The 20,014-nt window shown below is 34.6% G+C and overlaps 4 protein-coding genes across 13 annotated transcripts in view; 1 reads left to right on the top strand and 3 right to left on the bottom strand.

Annotated features, from left to right (window-relative positions):
* Pino (protein pinocchio) overlaps window positions 1-4,806 on the bottom strand; it is a 66,868-nt gene extending 62,062 nt beyond the window's left edge. Inside the window, exons 1-2 of the mRNA XM_076376874.1 lie at window positions 4,684-4,806; window positions 1,766-1,950 (exon numbers count right to left, since the gene is read on the bottom strand). Coding sequence (XP_076232989.1) covers window positions 1,766-1,910 — 145 coding nt within the window. The 5' untranslated portion in view covers window positions 1,911-1,950; window positions 4,684-4,806. The remainder of the gene's footprint in view (window positions 1-1,765; window positions 1,951-4,683) is intronic.
* A 568-nt stretch (window positions 4,807-5,374) lies between these two features.
* Window positions 5,375-13,660, bottom strand: LOC143178349 (uncharacterized). 4 transcript variants are annotated; one of them, XR_013001767.1, is made up of 12 exons: window positions 13,265-13,660; window positions 11,519-11,572; window positions 11,179-11,317; window positions 10,458-10,813; window positions 10,215-10,396; window positions 8,413-8,523; window positions 8,229-8,325; window positions 6,695-6,742; window positions 6,432-6,614; window positions 6,210-6,345; window positions 5,976-6,101; window positions 5,375-5,904 (listed from the first exon to the last, which is right to left on the bottom strand). XR_013001767.1 is itself a non-coding variant. In XM_076376937.1 (12 exons), exons 4-12 carry the CDS (start codon window positions 10,805-10,807, stop codon window positions 5,885-5,887), a joined length of 1,236 nt encoding a protein of 411 aa, XP_076233052.1. In that variant the 5' UTR covers window positions 10,808-10,813; window positions 11,179-11,317; window positions 11,519-11,572; window positions 13,265-13,660; the 3' UTR covers window positions 5,376-5,884. The 4 variants fall into 4 exon arrangements, 3 of the variants coding, with proteins under 3 accessions (XP_076233052.1, XP_076233050.1, XP_076233051.1); XM_076376937.1 differs by having other exon boundaries at window positions 5,376-5,904; window positions 5,976-6,084; XM_076376935.1 differs by having other exon boundaries at window positions 5,381-5,904; window positions 5,976-6,138.
* Window positions 13,661-13,703: 43 nt separating this feature from the next.
* On the top strand, window positions 13,704-17,261 carry Mvb12 (multivesicular body subunit 12-like Mvb12). 5 transcript variants are annotated; one of them, XM_076376942.1, is made up of 9 exons: window positions 13,704-13,936; window positions 14,539-14,742; window positions 15,318-15,456; window positions 15,586-15,784; window positions 15,866-16,016; window positions 16,104-16,187; window positions 16,264-16,600; window positions 16,678-16,728; window positions 16,802-17,261. In XM_076376942.1, the coding sequence occupies exons 3-9, from the start codon at window positions 15,328-15,330 to the stop codon at window positions 16,835-16,837; spliced, it is 987 nt and encodes a 328-aa protein (XP_076233057.1). In that variant the 5' UTR covers window positions 13,704-13,936; window positions 14,539-14,742; window positions 15,318-15,327; the 3' UTR covers window positions 16,838-17,261. The 5 variants fall into 5 exon arrangements, with proteins under 5 accessions (XP_076233057.1, XP_076233055.1, XP_076233054.1 ...); XM_076376939.1 differs by lacking the exon at window positions 13,704-13,936 and adding an exon at window positions 13,978-14,118; XM_076376940.1 differs by lacking the exon at window positions 14,539-14,742.
* The window catches only part of LOC143178348 (uncharacterized), a 49,748-nt gene continuing 46,990 nt past the window's right edge, over window positions 17,257-20,014 (bottom strand). For all 3 annotated transcript variants that reach the window (XM_076376932.1, XM_076376934.1, XM_076376933.1), the window contains exon 4: window positions 17,257-19,799. In XM_076376932.1, the coding sequence (XP_076233047.1) occupies window positions 18,209-19,799 (1,591 nt within the window). In that variant the 3' untranslated portion in view covers window positions 17,257-18,208. The remainder of the gene's footprint in view (window positions 19,800-20,014) is intronic.

The following is a 20,014-nucleotide window of genomic DNA, read 5'->3' as shown; positions in this document are numbered from 1 at the left end:
TAGAATTGTTCTATAATTAAAACTGATTGTGTTTATTTTTTATTGCAACGTGGAGTGAATTGACTTTGTACTTCTTAAATTAGAATTCTCCAGAGTTTGTAAAAATTTCTAGATATTAGATATTTATAAGTGCTGTCACTGCAATGCTTATTTACTAATGAGATCGATGGAATTCTTTCTTTGATAACATTTTAAAACTCTACTCTCAACTTTATCTATGCATTGACGTCTGTTACTATCACTAATCTTAGAATCTAACTTAGGTGTTTGATAAATGTGATATAGCACCACTTAGCTGCTAGCAATAAGATAAGGATTTAATCTGCACTAAAAGTTGAAAAATAAATAACAGTGAGGATATACACATATATTTATGTTTCACTTTTATATTTTTGTGCAATGTATTTTAGCGAACAAAGACGATCATACAGTTTCGTCATGGACAATCTGGTGAACTCAATATTTCCTTCATCTATTATTCATAATCAATTTCCGTCCTCCTCGTACAAAGTGCAATTGTACTGATTCGAATAACAGATAACGACTTCTTCGAATATAAATCTATGAACCAATGATATGCCTTTTAACCTCTTCAGGGATGAATTTATTAGAGTTAGGAAAAAGTGATTCATAGTGGAACTGAAGAGTAACTGTACCTATCAGACAAATCTAAAATTAAGAATCTTTAGAAAATACTAAAGGGAAAGGACTGTGTACTTAATTAATATAAAATCTCTCATTTCCAAGTCAATAATTTTGTAACGAATACTCAATCACTGAAATACATATTTTTTCGCCAATATTTAAATTTTAAAAAATCATCCGTGTGAATATGCGCATTTATACCTGAAAAGGTTAAAACATTTTTAAAAGCAAGAGGATTGTTTACAGAAACCTTGCACAAAAATTGAAATAATTTAACGATATCGCTGATTTCAATTTTCCAAACGTTAAAACCACCCACGCCAAAGGCAAACGATTCACCCATTAATTTATACAATTTCAACATCCCTTGTTTAGTTCCACGAAGTCAGTGGAGAAGAACTAACGAAAATATTCGCAGCACCACGAAAAAATCCACTGCTGACACATAAGTTACCACGAGTCTATTGTGTCTACTATCATTGCGTCATCTGTTTAGAATTGTTGATTTCCAAAACAGGTCTAAAATTAGCGTGCACAGTGATCGTAAAACTAAGTAGGTGGCTTAATTTCCCATTCAAAAGTTTCCCCGAATTTTGCACAACCAGCGATATATTCGAGTAGGGCCGAGCTTTTGGAAAGGACATGATGGAAACGAATGTCCAAAGTACGCTACTACTATGTCTCTGATTATTATTTTAAGCAATACCATTGAATGCTGATATCAGACACATATGACATTCAAAAGATTTTGAAAAAAATGTTGAGCAACGAGCACGCTGAAGTCCAACACGATACACATTAATAAGATTCTATGATTTTTCGATAAATATTATTACTACATTTATCACAAATATCGCTAATGTCCAGTATCAAATACATTCACCCTAATCGTCTAGCTTTACTTCTGCAGTCTGGCCAGATTACTGAGCCTCATTTATTAAAGATACAGCTAATGCCCAGTATCAGATACATTTACCCTAGTCATCCAGCTCCCGTGTATCCCAAATGACTGTGTATCAGGAAGATGCTACAGTAACGAGCTTATAGCGTGAGACCAGTGTACCGTGTTATCCCTTTCCAGCGACCCGAAGCAAATTACATCAGAAGTGAATGTACTCACGTTTGTTGACGCTGAGTGCCGCGTCAGTGAATTGAACGTTGCGAAGGACGTTATGGGCAATGGCACGGGAATTCGAAGGGGCGAAGTCCGGGTCGTCGATGTCGAAGGACACGTTTTCCTCGAATTCCGTCATGTTGCTCTCCATGCTTTTGGGAACGAGCAGCGAGTCGATCTTCACCACCGGACTACGAGGAAAAAAGAGACGCAATAGTATTAATATAACCCTGTGACATACTGTCGTTCCATGATAAAAACCTCTAATGGCCTACAATAAGCAGTGCATGAAATTTTCATGAAAATCGCCGAGATTATAAGACATTTCCCGATTATACCAATTTGAGAGATAAGGGACGAATGAAGTAGACTTCACTCGGGTAGATTCGCTGGGAATTATAATGAGGAATTCACGTTCTTGGATTTCTGTTTAACTTTGATGTATTTAGAAAATCCTTTAGAAGCTTCAGAAAAGAAGAAGTTGACGAAACTGACAGAAGCTTCTGTTATAACCTCGAATCGTGTGCCTTCAAGCAGTTCCTTAAACAATGTGCGTTAGAACGCAATAAATGTTTATATGAACGATCACATGACAAAGCACTAGCCATAAATATTTTAAGGGCATGCCTTATTGAAATATTGTACGATCTTGATGTATATGCATAGCGTATCATGAATAGCAACGCAAGGTCATTTCGTGGAGCAAGTCGTAGAAGTTTGCATTGTTAAACGCCACTGTTGTTCCTTTAAATTATTAATATCGAAGAATCAGAGACCAATATAATATTGTCATGAATGTAATTCGTGACAGATGAACGATCAAATTCTGTTTCTTTTTTATCGAATACTTATCTCACCTTCTGTTAGCATATATTTGCATTCGTAATGCGTCGATTGACATACGATCGATTTTGTGATCTGTAGTAATATATAGAAGAGTAGACTGGATGCAAAAATTGTGAATTATGAGGAAAATTTCTCATTTTTACATTTTTTAAATCAGTCGAGACTGATTGACGCAATCAGTTATACAAATCTACGCGTCACTGCTTTGAAATTATAAAGTATTAAGAGAACTATAACATTTATAAATATTTATACAGATATACAATTCGCTGACATATCTCTCAGTATATCTAAAACTTTAGACACACTACTCTACAATTTCTATTAACTGATAGTGTTCAAACACTGTGATTTTTCTCCATTAAAATATTCAAATTTTCAAAAATTCAAATCAAACATCTTAATTTTTAAAAATTCAAAAATTCAAATATTCAAAAATTTTTAAATTTAAATATTCAAAGTCATACATTTCAATTTCTAAACTCCACCAGAAAACACCTAACCCAGACCTCCATAAACTTTCAACAAACTTATACTCACTATTATCACATCCCTCGAGTAACCTCTCAAGATCGTTCGATCGGCTATTTGATATAAATTCCAATCGACATGTGTCCACACAACCATCAATAACTTCGTGACTCATTGTTGACCGTATCGAAAGTGTGGCGAACACATCGAGCAGTCGAAGTGAACTAAAGAGAAGGAAACAACTGCACCCTCGTGGGCATCCGCGACACGAAACTCATAAAATGGCAAGCAACGTCCTAACGGTCGCGAGGATGTAAATATTATTGTCAGCGGACTCGAATCTAATAGTCACACTGGTAGCAGCGCTAACCCTGCCGCTATTTTGCCACGATGGTCGGTTGGGCTCGTGAATCCCCTCGGTTTCCCTCGTAATTCGCTCACGAAAACGTCTTCTTTTTTCTTCCGAGCGATGCTTGGAACCGAAAAAGATCACGAGCGAACAGGGAGGAAGAAAGAGAAGGGAAAAACGTGTCGACGAACACGTGTCCGCGCATCTACCGTACACGTGCAGAAAAAATCGTTTCCTTGTCGAGGTGACCGATGTCATCGATAAAGATTCGTAGATAAAACAGAATGGGAACGTCAGAAGTTATATCAAACTGCTTTGTGCACTGCGTGTAACCTGATACGCACAGCGTATCTTTCCTGCTTGGCAGACGTTTCAAGATTGCTTTGATATTTTATTATATGCTCGAAATGTAAATAAAAGAGAGATTGTCACTAATCGAATTCGCGTGGTACTTAATTTCAAGTTTGAAAACCCTATCACAGAGACTCAACCAAGGGAGTAATCATTTTTATTTTTTTCAAATCTCACCTCACAGTTATCGAATACTGAAACCGACGTAAATCAATCGGTTGCTAGATGCACAGTGCGTACACTGGTAACGAACAAAATTAAATGCAGCGGTTAAATAATGCGGGTCAGTTCTGATGCCTTCGACAACCTATATTGATCAACAGTTCAACCGCTTACAGGTATCGATACGTACTACGCAGCAGAAAAACTGTTCGCGATAAAATTGCAAATAAACGAAAACAGAGTAAAACACAGGTTAAACACTTCGCGCGATCTATTATCGATCAAAGGATACCCTCTCATACTCACAATATACGATAATCAAGTTACAAGAACTTGATAACTTCCAAGTATTGACAATTCATTCCATGCAACTTCTGTAAACAGTCAAATAATAGTCGCATTTCAAGGCTAACGGTCGCGTTGCTTCAGACGAAACATACACAACTATAACAACTGCAAAATTTTCAATGAACCACTATTTCTAATACACACCTTAACAAAATTACTGTTTTAAACAATTCCTCGCAGTAGACGCGATATAATTCACTCAAAATCACCATATATCTTCATGAATAAATGAATGATTGAAATCGTAATGTACAAAATCGGCGTGTCAAGGTACCAAACCGGAAGTTACTAAGGAAAACGAAGCATACGTTTGAGGTGCTTCAAACGATTGACGTTGGATCGTCAAGCGTGTGTTTGAATGTAAAAATTAGTATGAATAAACAGTGGTCTTTCGTACCTGACTTGTTAATTAAGTAGGCTGATGGTTTTCGTACGGTCCCACAATTTGTTGGCACTGAACTTTTGAACAGGTCCGCGATAGAAAGGACGCATGCCTCTGCAAACCGCACGTCCCGGTGGCCGATGGTCGACTGACACTTTGGCGCGCGATCACGCGGGAAATTTGTCGCACGTGTAACGTGACTACTCGCGAGAAAACAAAATTAGCTTACACCTGGTCACCATCGTGTCTTGTCGACTGCTGTATATTGTAAATCTTTATAGATGTTTACTTGCAAAGTTTTTTACATACTGTGACAGATATTTCGACGAGGAAAATGCAACAAAATATTAATATTCAATATTATTTTTGTTATTGTCATTGGGCAGGCCAGGGAGCGCCACCTCATGATTTTTATTTGCTATAGTAATTATGAAAATGGTTTTCGAGTGAAAAATCGAAAACTATTGAATTTCTAATTTATTTTTTTAATTTAAGTTGCTGCAATATTAAGTAAATTATGATTCAATTTTTCGAATTTTTTGTTTTAACCATTTTCATATTTATGGGCAGTTGGAATGTTTTAAGAGGAATTTATTTATTTGAGGGGTGATTTATTTAGCGGGGATTTAAGTTCCATGAAAATTAATTACTCACAAGGTTATAAAATTGAAATAGGTTTTATTATGGTAGAAATTATGAGTGTATAAAGTATTTGAAGAATATTCTTTATATTTCGTGGTCTATTATTATTTATTAAATAACAAAGACTGTTGCACAGTAATATCATTCCCTACAATCACTACTTAAAACATATAAAAAACTGATATAATAGATATCTGTGTTAAAGAAGTCACAATATTTATTTAAAATTAGATCAACAAGAAACGTAGGCTAGCATGTATGAGTTAGCAGATGCAAAGATAAAATGAGCGAAAAATAAATTCGCTTATGCTGTATTGATTCGTTATTAAAATATGAACATATATATTTATACAATTTATGCAAGATGTTCCTACACATAAAATTATGGAATGCTCCATATCTCATACATTAAGAAAATGTGTCCAAAATAGGTTGTACTATCGCGATACGCGATATAACTCTTATCATAAAATAGATTAAAATTTGGCATGTCAATTACGCAATAAACTCATCTAAGATACAATAAAAACTTCCTATCAATTTTTGAAACATAGTTTCATCACAGATCGTTGCGTTAAAACATTGGTCCAAACCCTATGTAAAATACAGTTAATCAGTACAATGCTTTCTTATAGCCACTGTAAGTGCATATGTTTCAAACTTACTAGGATTTGGAGGTGGACGTAATCTGTATATATCTGGGGGACCAAATCGTGGTGGAAATGGTCTCATGGGTGTCATCATAAATGGATGTCGACTGCTTCCAAGAGGAACCTGTCCACGAATTGGGACTAATGGGTCAATCATAATTGGTCTTGGTGGGAAATTCTACGTAATGAAATAAATCAAATTTACATTACTATTAATCTGTCATTTTTTTATATGAACAAATTACTTACTCCATAATAAATAGGAACTGGAACAGGCTCAATATAATGTGTTGGAGGGATTCTTCGTTCCCTTGATCTATCTGTTCTTCTATCTCGAGAGCGCTCTCTGGATCTTCCTCTGTGTTCTCGGTAAGATCGCTCATCTCTGTATAAATGAATAGTGCATAAGTTCATGAGTTTATGATGAAATTTAGTTTATGATAGTGACGATATTTGATGTACTGTATATACCTGTGGTGAGAACCTCTGTCCCATTTTCTTTGATCTCTCTCCCTCGAACGTGAATTGTCTCGACGACTTCTCCTTTCCCTAAAATTGTCTTCTTCTACGTTATATGATTGAATGCGTCGTTTGTCTTTCTCTTTGTGACTGTCTTTACGCTCTCTGCTCCTGTCTCTACTACGACCCCTATCCCTATATCGATTATGCAATAATTAGGTAAAACAAAATTACAGAAACAAGCAACAATGCATGGATACACAGTAACTTTTTACCTAGAGCTTCTGTAGGTTTCTCTACCATCGTGTTTATGGTCTTCGTGTCTAAAAGAGGGTAAATTAGTATTAAAATTCATTTTTTTCAAACAATCAGAATTACATAATTATACAAATTAAAATAGTAAATTTATCGCATAAAATTTATTTAAACTTATATCTATCTTATATTTATATTGCAATACTCCGTGTAAAATCCATATTTTTGTCCATATCCATATTAATTTTCTTATATATCATATCAACTTTGTTGATATTGGTGTTTGTGGAATTCTATATTGTACATAACGTAACAATGATCTGAATTTTTTGTTTTTACTTATATTACCTCCGAAATTTTTAAGCAATAGGAGGTGCAAATTTTTGATAAGCAATATATAAAAGCAAAAAGCAAGGCAGGTAATTCTTAGGGGAATATACTACAAAAGCCATTATAAAAGAATCCACAGACAGCTTAGCTTGTGCAATACAATAAAAGTCCCAACAAGGATTATGCAAAGTAATTAATAATGACCATGTACTAAAACTTATATTAATAATACGATTATTGCATATCTTCACTTAAGTTTATTTTAACAATTAAAGTTACTTACCATCTATTATTATTATTGATCACTGTGATAACACATTACCTGAACTAATATACTTAGAATAAATTATACCAATGACGAATTCAACAGAAATCAAACCTTGGTGCTTCTATTATTTGCAAAAACATTAAAAAGACTACAATTTTATATAAAATAAAACATTAAGGATGCTAATTCTTCCTCACATTATTTTCAAATATTAGTTAAATAATCTAATGCAAATACTGAATCATTTAAGCGTAAATTCTAAGATAATATCTCGAATCTTTGCATTGTCCTTGACAAAAATGACTAAAATTATCAAATTACGGAATAAAGCACAAGCATTGGTATAAGCATGAACAAGCATGTGCATACAGTCAGGTGTAGTGCAAACTGTGTCCTTTGTCAGTCTGTTTGCCCCTTCTCCATGTCCTTGTGAGGTGTTAAAAAAGCTAGAACAATACAAACTGTAGTAACACAAAATATAACATGCCTAAAAATCGCAATCTAAGCACAGTTGCGTTCAACATAACGCAAGTACGTGTATGACAAAACAAAATTTCAGATTTATAAAACATTCGATATACACATCACAACATAATATACCTAATATTCTTTTCATTTTTTAATGAACCTCACCTTTATTATGTACAAGTACATTTGTGCATCACAAATCATATCATATATATTTGATCATAAAATTATGACCAGAATACGCATACTCTTCGTATAAATATTATATAGCAGCAATACTCAGTATAAGTGTATGCAAAACTTAACTCATGAACGAACAGGTTTTTTCTGAATTGCAAACTTATTTCAGTGTACACATTTGTGTTGTTCGTTCACAAGTTAGTTGCATAACAATAATCATATCCATATTATTTTTTTCATAGTCACTTAATACTAATTCTAACAGCCTTGTTTCGCTACAAATTATCATAGCCAACTCAGGCACAAACCTGGAATGACGAGACGATGTGCGTCGAGGGCTGCGGCTTTGAGTTCTCGTAGGACTCAAGGAGATCGAACGTCTTTTACACGTTTTCGACTTGTTTTCTAGAAATTAAAAATGCTGGTCTTGCAAAACAGAAGTTGCACTCTATTTAGATGGACAAAATAATTGCTTTCTAATACTAAACACACCTAAATTTCCATTGTTAACAGAAATGACTGTACGATGTTCCTCGACTTCTTCAACTTTACTAACTGCTCGCTGTATTTCTTCTCTTTCAAATATCGGTTTAGATCCCTCTCCTACATTTACATGAATTTATTAGCAAATGGGATCATCAGAAAAATAAATCAAGAGCAACTAAACAATGCTAGCAGCTGATAGATCTTGAAGATGTTAAGTTGCTATTCATATAAACTGACTAGCTCTGAACAGTTGTAAGCCAGGACATTTTACTATCAATTTATAAGCTAACTCAACTCATAAAACTATTTAGTGAATTAAAGGAATACAACTTTTTTACGTAATTTCGTTTTATCAATCATTGGTTAGTGATTATAAAAAATTATTGAGAATTAAATGATGAGTACGAACGTAAATTAATTCATTTAATACGAGAATTTGGAATCGTGAGCTATAAACATAAATATTTTTTTAAATAAGTAATGAAAGGCTTACAACTTGCTTGAGTGCTAGATACAATACTTTTGAAGTGAAAATTAATTTTCCATATCTAATTATTAATTTAATTCGTATTTGGTAGATCCATAATTCACAATAAAATCTTCCGAGACGATTTGTATCTTCCAGGATGATTATAAAATCTTGCAGTTGATTTAGAATTTCAAAATTCTAATATGCTTTTTTCCATGATTATTTAAAAAAAAAGTTTACCAATTGTATAAAATACACGAACACTGCTATTTGACATTTAAAAGTACCTTTTTTTATTCTACGCATTTAGCGGATATTTCCTAGCAGTACCATTACATAGCTTGAAGTTAAGTGAATCCGATAAAATATTAAAAAAACATATAGGAACGACGTCGATAGTAACCTTATTTGATTTTAAAATTTAACTCTTCCGCTGACGAAGTCAAAGTTCGACTTTCCCTCTTCCATTGTGAAGTTCTACCATTTAATGATTTAACTCTATTCTTTTCATCGTAGAATTTCAACATTAAAACATCTTCAGTGAAGCAAAACTCTTCCAGTTGATTTTCCAATAAATAAAGCATTTGAAAACTGTGCACATTTAAACATGCATCCATTCCCAAAACCAGTGGATAATGAGAATGCACAAAACGTAATTGTATAAAGCGTTAAAACAAATTCTTCGACAAAAAGTTAGGTCTTACTAAACTATGTGATGTCTGCTTTGTTAATGTGCCAGAAGCATAATTTTTGTGCAAACTCAAGACAAGAAAAAAAAAGGCAAAAAATATTCTATATGTAAATCACCAAGCGAAAAATGCAGGAAGCAAAGCAATCTTATAACATTCTAAGTAAAAAATATTGTGCTTACGTATTGCACATTACGCGATCAATATAGCGATCCAACGTTGTATTCCGAATTTGCTATATCCTGGATGAATCAAGTACATACTATTAACTTCGTGAAGGGAATAAATTCTTGAATATTACTGGAGATATAATATGATAATAAAATCCATCTTCATGGTTGTAGAAACTTGAGGTTGCCATTCTTCAAGTGTAGTACTTGTTAACGTGAAACTTTGAATTATCTGATCTAATTCAGTTATGAATTAAAAGGAAAAAAATAATAAAAGAGACTTTAAATATACTCTAAAATATGAAGAACAATATAGAGCTGATACGTTTACATTAAAAAGCATACAGTCTTGAATTCGGCGATCTTGATTCACGTGGAATCCAATAATCATCTTCCGCGTTGAGTTCATTTTCTTTCATGGCTCGTGGTCATTAAATGACTGAAAATTATTACAAAATATAACGTAAAGCAACACGTTACCCGCTCTTCTTTTCACCACCACATCTTCAGGATTGACTATATCCCGCTGAAGTTCATTAATAGCTGACTTTCCAGGAATATTTCTATGGATATCTACTTTGATTTTGCGTAACTCTGTCACGCTAATTTGCGTGCCTTCAGGTCCCTTAAATAAGAGCATTTTTCCGCTTGATGGTTCTAATCTGAAATATAAGTAAAATGCTTGAAAAATTGAGCAATAATTTTTACATGTACTCTACTTACTTTTCAGAAAGTATCGAAGTTTTCGATGAACAAGGCGTAGGGTCTCTTCTATGTCGACTTGGCGGAGACTCGCTTTTGCTTCTACTATGGCTGTATCTTCTTTTGGGAACAGGCAAACCTTTTTCACGTGCACGTCGTATTTCATACTCTAATATCATTTTCTTCTTCAATTTCTCGTGCCTCCGTTCTTGTTCTTGCTGAATCAACCACTCACGTCTACGTCTTTGCCTCTCTTCTTCTGTTCTTGAACGTAGAGCACCATCTTCCGAGCGTGAAGACTTGTGTTTTTCGTCTCGATGCAAATGACTGGATGCGTGCCCCTTCATTTCCGTGATGTCAAGCACAGTCATAGACCACTGAACATAATTGAATTGGTTCATTAAAAAACAGCGATTTTAAAATAGAAAGAATTCTTCTTCTTAAGAATGATTTAAAAAGGGCGATACGTAAAAACACTTGCGCTGTATTAAAGACAATGTATAGAAATACAATTTAAAAATTATATGTATGATAAAACCAGAAATGTAGTTTATGTGCCATGCAAAATATATTATTTATACAAAAATGGCACAACCGAACACTACCTCAAGCGTTGACTAATTGCAGCGAACGACCGACCTCTAACACAGAACAAGTTTTATATTCGTAGTCGAGTAATTCGAAGGCCGAGGGCCTTCTTTAGTTGAAAGGCATGGGAACAACCCCTCAACAGAACTCTTACCAATAGAAATATAAAACCGTTCAGGTTGGGTATTGAATAGAGTCGGGGATGTCGTTGAGCCTTCTGACCTGAGCGGAAAATCAAGGACCCTTTCCAGGTAGTTTCCTTAGGTTCTGAACGACGCAGCTGGTTTCATAGCCTGGATTCATACGTTCAATGTTCACTTTCTTGTAAGGAAATGTTGAAATAATTTCAGTTTGCAGCTAATAATATTTGAATCACGCGTAAAAATTCGTATTTCTATTTTTTAATATTTCAAATATTTTACTTTCTTTTTAATGCAGTATTGTAGATAGATTAATAACTTATATTTTGAATTCGAACGTAATTTTATTCATACCAATGGATTTTATGTGATCATTAAATCCAATTTCTTGAACGCTGGCCGATGCATCTGAAAAAGTCATCAAAAGTAACTATTAATGACTGTAACTACATTTTACTTCATTTTTATCTATGAAAAATTATTGGATCAACGTTTTGTTATGTGTTTAATACATTTGCTGCCCTTAATAAATAAATAATATTTCGAGATTCACGATTTATCTAACATACAAATTTTATTGACGAATGGTTGTAGCAGTTTATAATTAAAAATTGAAGAAGTACGGTTTCTGTCTAATAATTAAGTATTTAGCTGGTAAGAACTATTTAAATTAATATATGTAAATGAGAAATCGCAATACTATGTAAAATATCCATATTTTTATTAGCAATACTCTCAGAAGCATATCCATATTTATATTTAGCAATACTCAGTAGCATATCCATATTTTTTAAGCAATACTTAGTAACATATCCATATTTTATTTAGCAATACTCAATATCATATCCATATTTTTATTAGCAATACCCAGTAACATATCCATATTTTTATTAGCAATATTCAGTACCATATCCATATTTTTATTAGCAATATTCATTATCATATCCATATTTTGTTTAAGCAATACTCAGTAACATATCCATATTTTATTTAGCAATACTCAATATAATATCCATATTTTTATTAGCAATACTCTTAGAAGCATACCCATATTTTATTAAGCAATACCTTGCAGAATATCCATATTTTTTAAGCAATACCTTGTACTATATATTTACTTTGCAATAATTAATATATTTATATTGTACAAAGAAAAAATTATTCACTACAAACATTATAAAATTTATAAATTAAATAAACTAAAACTGCCACTGTAATTCTAACTTTCATATCCATACTTCAGTTTACAATACTTTAAAATATATCCATATTTTCTTGCAATACTCAATACCATATCCATATTTTTTTGTAATAGTCAATATCATATCCATATTTGTAATAGCAATACTTAGTGACATATCCATATTCTATTTTGCAATACTCAGTACTATATCCATGTTCTATTTTGCAATACTCAGTGCCATATCCATTTTTATTTTGCAATACTCAGTATGTACTATATCCATATTCTATTTTGCAATACTCAGTGCCATATCCATTTTTATTTTGCAATACTCAGTATCATATCCATATTTTATTTTGCAATACTCAATGTTATAGTTATACTATATGATAGAAAATCATTAAAATTAAATAAAAAAAATTATAACTTCAAATCTCATATCCATATATCATATTGGAAAAGAAAGTAATATTAGTATTAGTTAATTAATAACATTGAATGATAAAAAGAAACTTATATGTACTATCTATTACACTTGCATAAAAAATTTGTATTAAAAATTACAAATTACAAATCTGATTCCATTTAGTACCTATACTTTCTATTTCCAATAATTTTTTAAAACGCTCATAACGAAAAAACTATAATATCCATCGAATTTTCAACAAATGTAAATAAAACACAAAATGTTAGGTTATAAAATATTCATTTACACAAGTGAGAGATTATGAAAAGCGTAAACAAACTACAGGGCAATGAACGCATTAATAATTGCTAAACTACTCTTTACAAATTCATATCAAGCCTATAAATAACGCATATGCACGACAAAACGCGTAAAAACTCGGTTATCCTATATAATAACAATTCCTACACATGTGTACTTATATACTATACATACATATATGATTAGTTACCTGTAGCCACTTGCAATCACCACACACAGTTAACAAAGCACTGTTATTTCACACCAAGAATTCCTACAACAACCCAGCAACCTCCATCCAACGCCATTCGACGCACCTACTCGAATAACAAGAATGCAGAATGCAGAATGCACGGTTCAAAGTTCCGAAAGCAACAACGCCACCAGCGCCACCTATCATCTACGATCCTCTCATTTTCACCAATTAAACGCAAAAAACTTTCAACAGCCCTCAGAAAAAGAAATCTAGCACCACCAAAAGCAATATTCTCAAGCATACAATTTTCTTAACCTCCCAATACAGTCAGTAATCAAGCCGAATCGAAGCAGAGGGGAAACGCGATCAGAAACAACAAACAAGCAGCCATGCTGTTTCAGTTTCAGGATCAAACTCTGGTGTCATGGCCACGTCTGGGGAAAGTGTTACGTTCGCGTTCGAATTGTGTTGAGAATCTTTCACGAACACTGCTCGCGGTAAGAATGTTGATGAAAGGGTGGCGCACGATTCTCATCCACTTCCTTATCGCCTGGAAGGCCACGGATTAATTCGATCCTCAGCTTTGGAGAGTGAACGATCGAGCGAGCATCGGAGGAGCGAAACGTCCAGGAACGGGCGAAGGAAAACGCCGCGGAGGCTCGCAGCGTGAAAGGAACGGAAACAGAGGTTAGCTTATTGAACACAACTACCCTAGTCAGTTAAGATGGTAGTGACGGTGGTGGTGGTGGTGGCACAAGTGATGTCATTGATATCAATTTAGTCGAAACGCCGAACGAAAGCAGGAGAAGAAAGTATCGAGAGCTAGTGTCTGTGAAAACGGCTGCTTATCTAATCGCAGTTTTTCTACGGTACCGTTCGGGAGCTGTGTACACAAACCGCTTTATAGTGGCGAACAATTGATAAGTCGTATGTACAGGGTGTCTCGAATGTCGGTGGAACGAGCGATTTTCCTCAGTCTATTAGGGTCAGCGACCAATTCTCTCGTGTTTTGGAGTTTGTTGTAAGTTATAAGTGAAGTTCAAAGCTCGAGCTTTTTTATATACTGATTAGAGTAATGAAATCTTCGTATTTTGTTTCTTCAGTATTTAAATGTATCCTGAGGTCCATTTGGATGTAAGATGCGGTTTGAAGTATCTCTACGAGACACCCAGTACATACGTTCTTCTGTCTTTCGATATCGCCTGACTCTCTCTCTCTTTTGGCCTCTTCGTCCTCGTCTTCTCTTCGTTCATCAGTTATTTCCCTCTTTTCTGTTTATTCATAAGCAGTAGAGTGTCTTGACTCTATTACGAATGAGCGTTCCGAGGAATAAGGCTGCGTGGCGAAGAACACACGAGTCGATCGTGACTCGATCGAAAATTGACGTCTCGCATTGGATTAATTATTACCCAGCTAATTAAAAGTACGCTGCTAATCGCACAAAGGCAAATATGCAGGGCTTGTAATACTGATTTTACGCGATATTTGCGGAGGTAAGCAGATTGAGAATACACACGGATATCGAAGTTTATTGATGACTGTCGAATCGCGCGTTTCTTTGCCGCGAACATTTCGAAAATAAACACGTTGCATTTTATATATAGAATTAAATGACTTACTTCAGTTAACTGATTTTCGTTGCACCTTGAAGCCACAGCTTCCACTTCGTAATTAAAGGGTATTAGTCGACTGTGAATAAATCGTGGAATGATTAAGAGATTTTTTAATCGTTTGAAAAATAGGTCAATATATACATGAGATAAGATAGAAGTAGATTTAAGATAGATCTTCTGTGGTTCGATGATTCAGTATTGCAAATGTCTAGGAAACATTTTCTATTATATTATGTATCTGTCAAATTATGCAGTGGCTGCTGATTTGTTAAATTGTTTGTGTCAAATTGATTGTAGAGCTGAAAGTGTTGTTTATAACTCAGCTAGCAGTTTTATCTAAGTACTTCTGGTGATACCTACCTTATCTAAGGCGATAATATTTTAATGGCAACTTACATTTAGATGTAGTTTACTTTATGTAGGATGGGCTAAAGTGAATTGAATTTTCTTAACAGGGTTGCAACAATGTCAAAGAAGACTAATTGCAACAAGATGTTGGTTCATCAATTATCGTCTGTGCTACCGGATGACAGACCAATCACAGCCATAAATATTGTTGAAGATATAGATAAGTGTCCACCAAATTTTACAGTGGTAAGCGATTTAAAAAATTGTGTCCAGTGATTAGAAAATTTTCTCATTTCAGTATGTCATTCTATTGAGCTTCGTACATTCTAATAATTGCGTACTACGAGTATTTTTACTATCATATAATTTATTTAGGTTTCAAGAACGTATGATCAAGATACTGATGCTGACTTATGGAGAGAAACTGGACTATTCATTAAAAAGAAAGGCAGATACATATGTTTTTCAAAGACAGAAGGGCTACCTCATTGCGTGGTCGAAGACATAGCAGTCATTAATGAAAGGGATCCTCCTCCAGAGGGATATAGCATGATTTCTTATACTGTAGATTCAAGTGAGCATACGTAAGATTGATCACAGAATTGTTTATTGAAAAAAATTTTTTCATTTAGTACATTGCGATGATGAATTTTAGTGCAGAAGGCATGGAGAAAGAAACAAGTGTGCTATAAGATTAGAAATAAGGATTTGTGCTCTAAAGCAGTTACAGATATTATTATATGCAGTAGGATTATGCATAAGGGATACACTTCTAAAATGGCCCCTGATGGTTTTGTTGCCGCTGGGTATGTAAATAGGAAAAGCTATTTAAATTGGATCTAAATATTATGCAAATATACTTATTACTTGTGCTAATATTTGTAATATTTCAGGGTCATAAATGGAGTTTGTATTTGCTACAAAACTGTTGATATTGCAAATGGAAATTCCAGTTCACAATCATATGTTAATATAAAGTAAGGGTCACTATAATGTACAAGAAAATTGAAATTTATTTGTATTTACTAGCTACTATGTATATTTGATGTTTAGTTTACTTCAAAATGCATCACCAAATCCATCAAATGGAACACCTCACAAAGTACCTCCCGAAAGACCGCCGAAACCAAAGTTTTCACCAAAACCAACAAATGGTATTTATCCACAAATTGGAGGGAATGCGGCAAAAGATGTGGACGAGTCTAGTGACAGAGATTACGAAATTTTAAGTCCTAATGCAAGAATTAGGCCGACGAGACCTGCGCCACAGCCACCATCATCAGCTGTTGGCTCCACATCAATTTATGGTACTCTGCCAGGGTCTTCCGATTTAGATGGAGTCCCATTCGTCCTTAACCCACGACTTAGTATTCATTCTGATTCCTCGACTGTACGTAACGTTTACGATACCTTCTGCGCAAGAACGGTGCCTTTTGCTTATTTTTAACGATCTGATGATGTTTACAGAATAATCTTCCTGTGATCAAAGTCTGGACTCAGAAAGATTTGGACAAGGAGGTAAGATGAAACTTGAAATTATTTTCTATAATTTGTTAGTGTGTCATGTTATGATATATCTCGTTTGTTTCAGTTTTTTTATGATTTCCGTGCGGAAAGAGAAACTTGAGGAAAACCACTGTGCCAAACTAATTGTGTGACTCTTCATGCAATTTTGCAGCTATATCTATACATTTGTATCGATATAATATAGCACTTAGCCAAGTGTAATAGAGTGCCTGAACGAGTGATTCATACTAACCCACGAAAATGGAAAATCATTTTTAATATGTATCGATGAAATGTTCGAATTTAATAATGTCCATTTTCCGATATACTTTTTTCTTCCATGTCCTATTTAGATTTTGATACCAGTGACAATTAGCATTGTATTTTTATAGAGTTGCGTTGTATTTTTATAGATAGTAGAAGTTATATATAATTGTATTATATGTTCTAGTTGTTTATAAATCATTACAGAATATTTAATATTGTACTGGTGTATTCCTATTTCTCAATCAAATGCAAGATTCTTTCAATAAAGTCATCTTTAAATTTTATTTCCAACAAAAAAGAAAAACAAGTACATTTTTCGCTTTTATCCTCAATTTGACTTTCGACAACTCATATATTCATTAGTATACAGTACTTTTAATAGGAGTATAATATATTTTCTTTTTACGTTATTTATATTCATGAATAGTTAATCCGTAATTACACATATCAATCTTTTAAATGACGAAATGGCGATGCAAAGTTACGTAAAAATTTATCAACATTTATTTATATATCACACTTTAATATAAAGTAATATCTGAATTTCGATAACACATATCGGTAAGGTATAAAGAGAGTTCATCTACTAAGAATGTAATTATGGATTAACATAAAATTGCAGATTAATTTACATTTACACGATTTGTCACATTTTACTCGACAATGAAATGCCAATTCCGTTCCCTCTACATTTTTCAAGTTTTCATTCTTCAGGCTAGAAAACAACAGAACAAAAACGTTCCCAGAATAAAAATATTAATTCCCGTAGTAAATAAATTTACTCGCGACTTCACAGCAAAGACAAGTTAAGCTAAGACACGTTATTACGAATTATTTCACTTATTTGCTTCACTAGTGTAGCTATAAATATGTAAGAAATATTTTATTAAAATATACAACACGAAATACTTTTCAAACTGGAAGCTGTTATAAATAAATTAATTCCTACATTTCTTCATTTTTCGAGTAACAAAAAATACGAGAGGGTATTGCATTAAAAAAATGGAATAATAATAATTTATACACTACATTTTACACGCGTAAACGTATTTAAAAGTATGTATAGTCAAAGCGTGTTTAAAGCACATTTTAAACATTCACAGTCCATAACTCCTGTGCCTCGTTTCTCAATTTCTAACAACATTCCAAACTGCTTTCAAAATTCCATTCCTTCGTCACAAGTCTCTTGTCGAAACAAGTTCGTCGGGAGAACTTGGGCCAGACGTCAGACAAATGGCCCAGTCCAGTGTCTAACATGAGTAGTAGCACTAGTTGAGACACTGTGCTTTTCCAATACCGCGGTGGCTTTAATCTTATTCTTATATTTCACGTCCTTCGGCTTCAGCATGCTCTTGTGATTGCTCAGCAACCTGGATGGAGTCAATATGGATTTATTGCTAAGCCCTGTTGCTTCTAGGAAGTGATCGTAACCACTACTCGAATTAGTCGCAGCAAGAGGAACATTACTATTGTCTTTGGTTGCGGGAGTTTTCTCGTTCTGACTAACCGTGACCCCAAGGTTCCCGAGCTTCTCCGAGCCATCGCCCTCTGGTCGATCAGGATCGTCAGACAGATCACATTCGTCGAGATTGAACTCTTCGAAATTCTGTCTGATATCAAACTCATGGTCGAACTCCGAATGAACGTGTTTCTCCTTCGCTTTATTCCGCTCCTTCGCCTGCTCCTCAGACTCACCGATCTTGAACTCTTCAAAGTGACGAACAATATTAGTGACTCTGGGTATTTTTCGCACGAGTTCCCCTGTTTCATGATTCTGACGCGACTGAAAGGAAGAACGTACGTTGTTGAACCTATTCCTCCAGAAGTTCCCCTCTTCGTTAGCTCCTGTTGATTTGTTAATGGTTTCGTCGAAGTTTAAGCTTCTAGCTGAGGTAATATTGATGCCCGAGGACTTTAAGGGGGAAGATATAAAACCGAGAATTTTCTTACTGTGCTCAGAGGAATTCGATTCGAGCAGCTGCTGCTTCTTTCGCGTCTCGTCGATCAGGAACGAGGGACTAGGTATCTTTTTCAGAATCAACGTGTTGTTTTTGAATTGTGGTTTTGGCGGTAACGCTGGGGGCGTCTTAGGAGGAGGCGACATTATCTCTGGGAGCGATTCGATGTCCTCGTAATCGAGGTTCTTGGCTATGGTCAGCCCCTTCGTGGACATTTGCAAGCAAGCTTTTTCTTCGATTCTCTCCAGCTTCAGCGGCGGACTCGTCGTGCTCATCGTCTTCGTTTTCTGCGCCACCTGTGAAGTAGGGAACACTGGGTGCCTCGTCTCTTCGACTTCAACCTTTGGTTCTATAATTACGATAGGAATAGCCTTCGACTCCTCTGATTCCTCTTCAAGGCTTGATTCGTGATTGGCGATTTTGGTAGTAACTTTCGAAGGAACTGTTTGGGTAAGGCTCATGCCGAATTCGTCTTCTGTCGCGGTAGGCTCGAAGCTGTTAACAGGAACGTCGTTGAACTCGCTACTGGGAACTTCTTTCTCTATGATGGCTTCTTCAGAGTTCTTCCTCTCCATTTCGGAACCCACTGACTCGATATCAGATAACTTAGCTGGTTGAAATCGGACGATCCTTCCTCGGTGCTTGAACCTCCTAGGCACGGAAAGGATGCTCTCCTCTTCCTCCATGTCTCTCAAGAGAATCTGGTTGACGCATTCCAGAACAGAATTGTGGTTACTGTTCGGTCGATAGGTGCTGTGCCTGAAAACGTCGTCGTTGATTCTGTCCTCGTCTGGATCGCTGTACCAGTTCCCGCTGGTCTCTTCCACGTTCTGTTCCTCAATTTCTAGCTTTGGGGGTCTGTAATGTGGCAATGAACTATTTAATTATATTACACTTATAAATTAAATAATAAGATCCTTGGTTTCTTCTATGCTAATGAAAGATTAGATAGAACCTTGAAGAATGATTCTAAAAGATTTAACTCGACTAAAATTAAATTCAAATAAAGCTACGAGATGACTACAAAATAAAGAAATGAAGTATTTACTGTGTTAGCTTTTTAAAAGGACTTC

The sequence above is a fragment of the Calliopsis andreniformis genome, chromosome 4, assembly GCF_051401765.1.
Source record: "Calliopsis andreniformis isolate RMS-2024a chromosome 4, iyCalAndr_principal, whole genome shotgun sequence".
Classification (NCBI taxonomy): Eukaryota; Metazoa; Arthropoda; class Insecta; order Hymenoptera; family Andrenidae; genus Calliopsis; species Calliopsis andreniformis.
The sequence above is the reverse complement of the archived record's forward strand: the minus strand, read 5'-3'. Positions and strand labels throughout refer to the sequence as shown.